At 36.4% G+C, this 11,205-nt stretch overlaps 2 protein-coding genes across 2 annotated transcripts; both read right to left on the bottom strand.

The window, feature by feature from the left end:
- Positions 1–1,844: 1,844 nt before the first annotated feature.
- Positions 1,845–3,995, bottom strand: LOC130807062 (disease resistance protein RGA2-like). The gene is made up of 3 exons (XM_057672345.1): positions 3,359–3,995; positions 3,081–3,311; positions 1,845–2,860 (listed from the first exon to the last, which is right to left on the bottom strand). Exons 1-3 carry the CDS (start codon positions 3,993–3,995, stop codon positions 1,845–1,847), a joined length of 1,884 nt encoding a protein of 627 aa, XP_057528328.1.
- Positions 3,996–4,172: 177 nt separating this feature from the next.
- On the bottom strand, positions 4,173–5,291 carry LOC130807061 (putative disease resistance protein RGA1). The gene has a single exon (XM_057672344.1). It carries the CDS (start codon positions 5,289–5,291, stop codon positions 4,173–4,175), a length of 1,119 nt encoding a protein of 372 aa, XP_057528327.1.
- Between the last annotated feature and the right edge of the window lie 5,914 nt (positions 5,292–11,205).

Raw genomic sequence — 11,205 nt, 5'->3', positions numbered from 1 at the left:
TGTTTTGCAAGAGTTTATGTTTGAAAAGAGGAGCGTGAAGACCTGCATTCTACCCAAGAACGCATGGTTCGGGTTGGAAAGCACGTAATGAAATTAAGAAGTATAAGTGGCCGATAAACGGTAACTATCTGTGCTTGCGTTTTATGAAATCATCTTATGTTGTTTTATGATATAATGCTATCTAGTAGTTGGCCTTATTATATTTGATGCTAGTTACTGACGTGTACGTGTTTGTGTTTATGTTTGATTGTTGATGACTTTCTATGATTGTCCTGCTATGACACATTGGCCTTTGGTCTAATGTCGAGCAGCAGGAGGATCATAGACAGGCGTAGCAGGTACTGGAGCTCCTTTTGCATTGCATTGCATTTGGGGAGAGTGATGAGGGCGAAGCATAACAGGTGTCATACCGCTATCTTTCGATTTTGTAACTCTTGTTATCTTTTGTAAACTTCGGTTGTATATGTTTTGTTATGAGGCCTTGTGTCCTCCCTCGTATATTTGTATTTCCGCTGCGTAGTTTATAACTCTGTATGGTTTTAAGGAGTTAGTTTATTTTTGTTTTTTAAAACGCAAACGTCGACACTGGAACCACGATCTATGTTTGGCATGTTGATTTGAGAAGCCGGCGACGAATCATTCCGCCGTGACATAGTTTTGATAGGCCGTTGGTGCCTTTACTTTATTAGCTTCTAAATAACTTTTGTTTTTCAACAAAGGCGCACAGTTTTAAGGCAGATGCTGCCGAAATTTCCACTCACCTTTATAAAGTTAATATTTAACGTTTATCTAAATTCTATTCCTTTTTCTTTTATGTAACACCCGAATTTCCTCCCGTCCTTTACGGTTTTGGTTTCGTTAAGGGGTCGGAAATTCTGGGGTGTTACATCTTTGGTCTCGGATTATAATGGATTATATTAACATGATTTATTGAATCTATGTGAAGTTGCAAATGATATTTGTTACCAATGATCAATCGGAATGAATGTCTTTGTTATTATTAAAAAAGGTAAGGTTGCGCACATCTGACCCTCCAAACCGTCGTAGGTGGAGCCATTTGCCATTGCATTTGGGAATTGGAATGTTGTTGTACAAAGTGTTTTTCTGAATTGATTATGTGTCTTGCTTTCTCTTGCTGACAAAAGTACATGGCCAGTGTACAAGGAAACAGATAAGAGAAACTAGAAATTTAAAGGATATATGTACCAGCTAAAACATAAAAAATATTACAATTCAAAGGATCACCAATGTACACGTACTCTAGCACGTAAAATGTACAATCAGAAATTGTCATTTATACTCTGAAATCACAAGCTGTTGAATTACACAGAATCAATAATAAACACACAGATTTAGGTGTCAACAGCACATTGAGAACACCCTAATAAAAACAAGGAAAAATTACCCTGAATAATACGAACTTTCACTGATTTTTCTACAATAATACGAACTTTCAATTAACCATGAATAATACGAACTTTAATACATATTTCCCGCTAGCATACCTGACCGGTTCTTTACCTGGAGAAACGGTAAATTCCCCATTTCTACATTATGCTAGCGGGAAATATGTATCAAAGTTCGTGTTTTATTCATAGTTAATTGAAAGTTCGTATTATTGTAGGAAAATCAGTGAAAGTTCATATTATTCAGGGTAATTTTTCTTACATAGTTTTATCAGCCAAAAATTTTTTTTTTAAGGAATGAGTAAGTTTACCGGTAACAGGTAAAATGGTATGCCAGCGGGAAATATGTATCAAAGTTCGTATTATTCATGGTTAATTGAAAGTTCGTATTATTGTAGGAAAATCAGTGAAAGTTCGTATTATTCAGGGTAATTTTTCCTAAAAACAATTTCGGAAGTCAAAATCTGGGATGTGTTGAATGCAAGGCCAATCCTCCCCTTGTGAATCTTTGAATCTTCTCTCCAGCTGTCTCGAACAGCTCGAAATTCTGAGTTTTCTTAGCGAGGTGAGTTTAGACAACCAATCCGGCAGTGATTTGAGTCGACTGCACAAGGAAATGGCAATGGTTTGGAGATCAGGCAGAAGTTGCAACCAGTTGGGCAGATTCACTAGCTGTGGAAGACCTTGCAATGTCACGATGTGGAGGGAGTGGTTACAGAATCGGTGCTCACTCTCGTTTTCTTCTACTACTTCTTCAGATAGATTCAAATTATCACAATTCCTTAACTGAAACTCTGTCAATGCAATGAGATGCTCCAATCCTCCTGAAACAACACTTCGTAAATTGCAGCAATTGTGAATAATCAAGACTTTCAGCGAAGATGAACAACTACGAAACAACTGCTCTGCTTCTTTAAGGCTCTCCACTTCCTTGTCACACCATATATCCATTTTTTCCAGACATCGGAAAGCCTCCATTGGTAGTAAACCAAGCCAACCCACGTTCGATATAGCCACATTCTTGATTCGAGTGGTGCCATGTTGGCTATATCCTCCACTGTAGGGTGCAGATGAGGATGAGGAAGCAACATTTCCTAGTTCTTCAAAATTTCCTGTATTTTCCATTATTCGCAATCTGTCGTTGAAATTAACTAATTTCAAGTCTTCCACCCTAGGGCAGAATGGAATATAACTCAACTCTGGACAATTCCACAAGAACAATGACTTTAATTGAGAAAAACACGGTATCGTCTTCTTGTCGCTGCAACCACGGCTGAAAAGGTGAGCATCTCCTATTCCTCTTGGCCTCCATGCTTTCAACTTTGGCAGACTGCTCAGCTCAAGTGTTTCTAGGCAGGTTAAATATGATGATCTTCCTACTCTTAACAATTCTGGATCAAGTGTAGAGCTGGAATTATCTGATGGATTATCTTCCCCTATGTACTCTAGTTCACCTAACATTATAAGTTTCAGGACTTTTAGATGAATCAAGTTCCCAAGGCACGGAAGGTATTGCAACTTCCTGCAATTTGCAAGTTAAAGCTCTACTAGGTTTGGGAGGGAAGCTATCCATCCTGGCATTCTCAAACCGTGGTATTTTTTCACCTCTAAACTCTTTAGATTAGAATGTGGCTCTAGTTCATCCATTATTCTTCTTACTTCCTCATTATCAACCTTTCTTTCCATCAGCCTCATGTATGAAGTGAAAATTTAAGGCATTGAGATGTTTCTTATTCTTCAAATATAATCCTTCCTGATCATCGTCTTCCTTAACAGTCATAATAGGATTTTTGGGCCACCGGATGTGTACATTTAGACATCCTCTAAGGTTGCTAAGAGGTTTCAAGTCTAGAAACGCCTCAAAACATTGAGTTCGACTTGAATAATTGTCACTAGTTGCATCCACTACAAAATCACTTAGCTTATGAAGGCAAGTCAACTCCTAGGCATACTAGTTATATTGAAGCAACTTGTTATATCCAACGCCCTAAGGTTCACTAGCTTAACAAAATCTTTTGGCAACCCTTTCAATGTACGACACCGCTTCAAAACTATAGTTTGAAGAAAACGTAATTTTGCAATTGACACAGGCAGTACATCCAGATCTATATTATCTGATAGATTTAAATACCTTATATGTACCAATTCACCTAATGATTCCGGCAACCTATTGATCATTAACCCACTCAAGTCTAATGCCTTTAGTGACTTACAATTTTCTATAAGGGAATTCAAGAACATGTTGTTCACCTTCTCAATTTTGAAACCATTTTTACCAACATGAAGATAAGAATAGATATGGGTCTTACCCAAAGAGTATTTACTATGACCTCCCCTGACAACAGATAAATGCCGAATTTCTTCATCTACGGTGTCACTGAGGCTAGTAGATGTACAGATTTCCTTATTTGCGACATTTTGAGCAATATCAAGCATTAGATTGTTCATTTTAAAAGATACAATCTCACCTGATTTATTTTTCTTACTGTTTTGGAGAAAAGATCTCTTCAAGAACAATGAAACATATTCTTCACCGGCATCTTCAATGCTTTGACCTTTATAGAAGGGAACAATATAGTCTTGTGCCATCCAAAGACTTATTAACATCTCTTCTCTATTTCAAAATCCTTTGGAAACAATGCACAATATCGAAAACAATTCTTCAATGGAGATTCAAGACAATCATAACTTTGCTTCCAAATAGAGATAATTTCCTGGGTGCCCTTTCTCATGCTGGTGAATCCATTCTCCTTAAATGATAGCCACTCACTCCGGTTTAAGACCATGTAGAAGACTACCCACTTCTCTAATAGCAAGAGGGACTTGATCACATATATGAACAATTTCTCTCCCAATCTTAACCAATTCATCTGGAGGGGAGGTTGACTGATCTGATCCAAAAGCCATCCTTTCAAACAAATGCCAAGAGCTCTCTTCTGATAATCTTTGGAGCTTGTACGTTGGACCATCTCCTATAACTCTGGCCGTCTCTTGTGAACGCGTAGTCACCACAACCCAACTTCCCCTTTGACCTCCTTTCAAGAATGCCACTAAAGCATGCCACTGATGATGCTTTTCCGTCCATTCATCATCCAAGACAAGCAAGTATTTATTGCCTGATAGTTGCTGGCGAAGTTGGTGTTGAACCCACTCCGTAGTGTAATTCTCATTATTTCGACCCATAATCTTACCAAGTATTTCTTTTACATCTAGTTCTTTCTGATCTTGATCAGAGATACAAGTCCACAACCTCAATGAAAATGCACTCATTATTCTTGGATGGTTGTATACAAGTTGAGCAAGAGCAGTTTTACCCATCCCTCCCATTCCCACAATACTCAGAAAAGAAACATCATGTTGTACATCAGAATCAAGCAATATTCCTACGACCTTCTCCAAGTCATCCTCTCTTCCAACGATATTGACTGCCTCCACATAAGAGCAGGTTTTAACCTTTCTCTGCTTGACAGGCTGATGGTTAGGCTGAAATAATAATTGACAATGTTTACAACTATCTTCAAACTTTTTCTTAATTTCCTTAGCCTCTTGATACATTTCCTTGTAACCAATACGAGGGGTGTAAGCCTGTAAAAATCGAAACCGTTTTTTATTAGCTTTTAGGAGCTGCTTCTGCTCAGCGAGAGCGTCAAACTTATCGAACAGATCACTTGCTTCAGAGACAATAGTTTTGAGCTCCTTGAGCCAAACTTGTGCTCCGTGGGAGTGCTCGTACTTAGTCTCAGCATCACGGAGAACAGCAATGATGGAAGATAATATGTGTTGGAGATCACCAAGTTGAAACTCATTGATGATCTCATTAAGCTGTGGTAATTGCAGGTTTGCTAACAGTGTTTGCACGGCAGAAAGCGTTGTTCCCACTTCCATAATTGGTTTCAGTTATAGAAGGAAGGTATTGCAATGGTGTTGACTTATGGGAGAAGAATAGGGAAGAAGGTTTATGGATCTGAGTTTAATTGTGCACAGCACACCAGGTACCTCAAGTTTGCCAAATACTTGGCTTTGCTTAAATTACTTGGAAAAAAGAAATAAAAAATAGATACAACTACTCTTAATTAAATACTCCATTAATAATACAATAAGACAGATGGAGTACTACTACCATACAGCAGTCATCTTATTTAAACAAACACAAATTCTTATGACAGACGGTTTCTAATTGGGCCGAGCTATTATATATTTTTTATAAAATATTATAAGTAAGCATTAAAGATAATGTAAGTAGGCATTAAGAATATGATAAGTAGGCATTAATCTTTAGTGGGTTGGACTTGAGATATGTCTCTCAAAGAGACGGTCTCTCAAGAGACTAGCTGTTAAACAAAAAAGATCTAGGAAAAATTTATATTTTCAAGTACATTTGATTTCCTATGTCCCCAAAAGTTTAAAATAACACACTATTGTACGGTTATGAAAAATGTAGGGACAATTAAATTATGTGAATAAGATTATAAGAGAAAATGAGAGAAGACATGTGGATACGAATTAAAAAAAAGTGATGGGAACATTGCCCAAAGTAGAAATGTGAGTAAAATAAATAAAAATGTTGTAATAGTTGTTTCAAGAAATTGTCGTTGCTAAAACAAGGATTGATAATGTCAAGTTGAGCTGTAATTCAGCATCTTATCATTAAATTAATGGAATTTAATAAGTTCAGTTTTCTTTTTATTGTATTCAGCAATTTGATTGGAAGCCATACTTCCCCACCTTTTCCCCATAAATTAACAATATGGACATACATCCATTGATGAAACATATCACCAACAATTAAAAAAGTTCATCTTCATTAGTTTGTCCCATCCAAATTCAACAAGAACTGGTAATGGCTCATGTAATGTTGTCATTTAGAGCGTATAATGGTCCTCGGAAATAAAATAAAATAAATTAATTAAATAAATTAATCTGATAATATCTCAAGGTTGCAAAGTTTGTGTTTTTAGCAAAAAGTAGTATTCGCGGATCGTGAAACTACTCGCGGCTCGTGAGGAAGGAAAGAAAAAGTCACTGTTTTGTGGAACTGCAGGTCGCGGCTCGTGAGTTCCCTTCTGTTTTGCTGATTTTCCTTTGCAAAGTTAGTTTATCCGTTTTGTTGGTTTTGATATAACTTTCAACGGTTAAATATGGTTATATTAACCATATATATTGGGATGGTTTGATTGAAAGACGACATTATTTCGTGAATCAATCTTGCGTTTCATGAAGTAACGTGTTGCTTCGTGAAAAGGTGTGAGCTATTCTATAAATATAGAATGCTTGTGTGGTTATTTGATACATGAAATTTCTGATTTCTTTCCTTCTCGAGCATTTTACATAGAGAACTTGCAATCCTCGATTGTAATTTTCCGTATCTTCTTCCATTTCAGTTTTCCTTACATCGTTCTAAATTCCGTGTGCTAGGTATTTAGTGTAATTCTTTGTATCTCAGAACATATTTCCGGTTTATTCCCAAGCACCGTAGTAGGGAGAAAATGATGTTTTAGGAAAGACCATCTCGCCTAGAATTAATATCAAGTTCAAACAAAATCTTCTTGTTACTTTGTTCGGGTTTGAAGATCGGTTTCTCAGAGTTCTCAGTGGGGTACATAAGCATGGTTGTTGATTGTCATATGTAATTTGGTTCCTTCTACGAACTTGTAACTTTATTTTATTGTTTATTTAATAAATAAAGTAACATTTTACAACATGTAATGTGCTACAATTTTTGAATTTGAGGTTTTTAGTGAAGTTTTTTTAGGAAAGTTTAATAGAATAATATATTTCTTGTAGAATAATATGTTTCCATATTTCTAATATTCTAGTAAATATTTTGATTGTATAGAATATTAGTTGATTGTATAAATATTTTAGGGTATCCTTTGTACTTGTATTAATCTCTATTTCATGAATAAGAATGGTAACCAAAAAAATTTCTACCCATTTTATCATGGTATCAAGAGCTTAGGTTCTCTTTTTGCCCCCCCTAAACCTTTTCCTTGCTCCTCAAGGCAGCCGTCACCACCCTCAAACCACGACTCCTTCCACCGTCCCCTCCTCCTTCCTTTATCTCCCTCATGTCTTCTCCAAATATTCATCCCGCAACCTTGGTCACTAACATCAAAAATTGTGTACCGATTCAACTTGATGATGAAGGCACTCACTTCAATACTTGGTGCACTTTATTCAAACTTCATTGTCGTGCTCATCTTGTTGACGATCACATTATTGCCGGTGACGACTCCAAAACATCCTCTACCGATCCCGAATGGCAACGACTTGACGATATCGTTCGAACTTGGCTTTATGCCACTATTAGTATCCCGATGATAATGCCAAAGATGCATGGAACCGCATTCTACAAAATTTTCAAAATAACAAAACCTCTCGCGTTTTCATCTCACAGCCCAATTCAATGATATCAAACTTTGTGACTTTCCCAATGTCAAAGCCTATTGCACCGAACTCAATAATATTGCCACTACTCTCAACAATCTCGGCACATCCATTACCGATTGGCTATGCAACTTCTTCGTGGCCTTTCCAAAGATTACTAAGCTTTCTCTTTCCCCTTTTCTCTGAATCCAAATAATGGATGTAGGAAGTCCTATCCGCTGCACTACAATGTTCTGAACTTAAAGAAATCCTCTCAGATTTTGGCCACAAATCTCAACGTCATGATCTCCAAGCCACTGTCTCTACCATCACTGATATGCTCCACGACTAGAGGTGTTCAATGAGCCGGGCCCTCATTTTGAGCCCTTATCCGGACCGTTTTAGAAGGGTTTTATAAGGGCCAGACCGAAAATGAGTTGGGTCGTAAGCGGATTCTATTATAATTAAAATGAGTTGGGTCAACAATTCGGGTAGAAGCATGATTCTGTGGCTATGCAGAGCAATAAGAGAAGGCTAGAGTCCTGCTTTTATGTAAATGAAGTTGATATTATTGGAACAGAGTGTGACTTGGAGAATATCATCGGTTTATACATTGGATGCCAAAACTGGAATCTATACCAAATTGGATGCCTAAACTCACTGCCTTCATACAAGTTTCGATTTTTAATTAGAGCTCCCTTCATTAGAGATAGACTCACATATACACTAATCTCCAGTATAGTAGTTAATATTCATGGTTTAAAAACTATTAAAGAAACCGCTAGAATTTGGGCTAAGAATGTCTAAAATGTAGCCTATTTATCAAACTTAATCACTCCCAAGATTGGATTGGGATCTGTCAAGGAATCACTATAGTATAGGCTAAGATCGTCTAAAATCTTTAGTCTATGGAGTAAAGCTCAAGAAGACGACACTATCATTTAGAAATCGTCTATGGACAATCTTATCTAAGATGATTGAAATATCACCTCTCCCAATGGTAATACATTGAAATGAATTTTATGAAGAAAATGAGATGATTGGAATTGGACAAGCATGGTCATCAAAGTAGCCAAGAAATTTTTCAACTAAAATTGTAATAGTTTTTCATTCTCATTACCATCGTTTATTACAACCTACCAAACGGGTCGTTAAATTTGAGAATTTGAGTATGACTACCAAAATCTAATCATTCTCCAATTCTTCATTCATGATTTCATAATTAAAATTCATAATTTAAAATGAAATACTTATTCCTAAGAACTACATAAATGATTTTGAAGTTTCATATATGTATTAGTGCCATTTTATGTCTTCAAAAACAAAAAACTATCATGATCTTGTTCGCATGTAAAAGAGAAGATTGAGGCTTGTTGGCAAACAGAAACTGATACAATTATGGATAGTCTACAATCCAAGACAAAGCAAGTAGAGCATAATTGTATCAAAACACTTGCCAAGCCTACTGAACCCACTGAACTTACTGGCTTTTTCTTGAAGATTAAGGAAGATCATCTTCAAGATGGGCTAATCATGAAAATGGAAGCATGGCAAGATCAAGAAGAAACCAAGGGAAGCCTTCCAACAAATATCAGACAGAACAGAAGGCTGATTCTGTGCATACAAACAACAGAACAAGCAAAGTATCGATCTGCCTGGCAGCCCACCTTGCGAGCCATGAAGAGCCTAGCCTAGTGCATGAATGAGCGTGGAAATTCCAAGGAAGACATCTTTATACATGAGACAAGAAGCCCAGACCCAAGGATAATGATGATAGTCCTCACAGGGCCCACGAGAACAGCTGCACGGTCGGGTGCTCGTCAGTTTCTGGATAAGGGCTGATTCCAGTATATTAAGGCTACTCTATGTTTCTGTTTTAAATCCTTGTATTGCACGCGCTTTAATAGTTAGGCACGGGGCTAGTTATGTTTGTTAGACACCCCAAACTAGCCGTTAGAAGCTCTATATAAAGGGGCATCATCATTGTATCAGAATTCAGTTTTATGTTAATGAATTTTCATTCCAAGTAATTGTGTGCAATTACAATCCTGATTGTTGTCTTTGTGAGTGAAGCAAAGAGAGTATTCAGTTGTTTCCACGAGGGTTAAGAGAGTGAATCTTAACGTGAGAGTGAGGAAGAGGCCAGTGACTGAGTGAAGGTCAATTGTCTCTATCCACGACATAGAACCATTCTAAGGAATTGTTCTTGTCACCCTTCTGTTTCATACATATAGAAGGTTGTTCGTGTTTTACGTTGTGTCAAGACTGTTCTTGGCCTCAATCTTGAAGGGAATAAACGGGTTCTTGGATCAACCATCATCATATACGTATCAGAAACTAACGGTGATTTGAAATAGGCAATATGCACCATATTAATTGCATTGTATTTCTTGACATGACGAATACGTCGATAAAAGCTTTCATACAAGTATTTGATTTGGCTTCGATTGAGGCGAGAAGGATGACTATATGTACAATTAGGTGATACAAAAATTTTAACCGCAGAGCCAATAGATGAAAATGAACTTATTGTATGATACACATTAGGTAAGCGCATACCTTAAGCATACAAGCTGCGTAAAATTCAGATCAGATGAAAGTGAATCAGACCAAATCAGATCAGATCTTAGAAAATTCAAATCAGATCTAATCAGATCAGACGAAGAGAACAGGCCCTTTCTAAATGTGAAAATTAGAGGTATTCATTTAGGTTATGAGGTTAATTTCGGGTTAATTAGTAATTTCTGATCAATTTAAAATTAAATCTTGTGTTTATTTGATTTTTACGTAATTATAAATTAATTTTTAAGGTCGGGTTAAATCAAGTTCGATTACTAGGTCAGATAACTGTCGGGTTGTCACGTTTGTTTTAAACACTTTTGGAGATAACTGACAAGTGATCAAGTACGTATATCGGGGCTTCGATCATAAAGCTTAAGCTTATATATCCTCCGATATCATGTCAAAAAATCAACAAAAACTAAAACTTAAGCTTATAGTTAGACCTATTATCAAAACGATCGGTGGGTATAGTTTCAGGTCAAATCTGCATGTTCATATAGATCATTTTTTATTTTTCAGTCAGTTTGGGTCGACTCAATGGGTCTTGAGTCTTTTAATAATATTTTATTACTAATTTTTTCATCAAAAAATAAAAGGAAATTTATTTTATTTTTAAAAAAATCTTAAAAATAGGACCAATATATTCTTTTAAAGCTTTAACATAGAAATAAAAACTCAAATTACAAAACTTACTAGAAATATAAAGTCCGAGGTCCCGACCAAAAATTAGTGATGTGGAACCAAGAAAGTTGACAATTTGGAAAAACAGATCAAAATGGCTGGGTTTGAGTTTTATTTGGGTGAAACTCAATTTTTTTTAGTTTTTTCAAGTCGGTAAGTCACTAAGTCATGAGAAATTTTTTTGATCAAG

This window comes from Amaranthus tricolor, chromosome 2 (assembly GCF_026212465.1).
Source record: "Amaranthus tricolor cultivar Red isolate AtriRed21 chromosome 2, ASM2621246v1, whole genome shotgun sequence".
NCBI classification, from domain to species: domain Eukaryota; kingdom Viridiplantae; phylum Streptophyta; class Magnoliopsida; order Caryophyllales; family Amaranthaceae; genus Amaranthus; species Amaranthus tricolor.
The sequence above is the reverse complement of the archived record's forward strand: the minus strand, read 5'-3'. Positions and strand labels throughout refer to the sequence as shown.

Bases quoted from the DNA above. Each gene is read 5' to 3' on its own strand.
- LOC130807062 (XM_057672345.1), bottom strand. From the start codon at position 3,995: ATGGCACAAGACTATATTGTTCCCTTCTATAAAGGTCAAAGCATTGAA. The intron at 3,312-3,358 runs GTATGCCTAGGA...GTGATTTTGTAG, and splicing joins AAGTTGCTTCAATATAACTA to TGGATGCAACTAGTGACAAT. The intron at 2,861-3,080 runs GTTGATAATGAG...TTATAATGTTAG, and splicing joins TGAGGCTGATGGAAAGAAAG to GTGAACTAGAGTACATAGGG.
- LOC130807061 (XM_057672344.1), bottom strand. From the start codon at position 5,291: ATGGAAGTGGGAACAACGCTTTCTGCCGTGCAAACACTGTTAGCAAAC.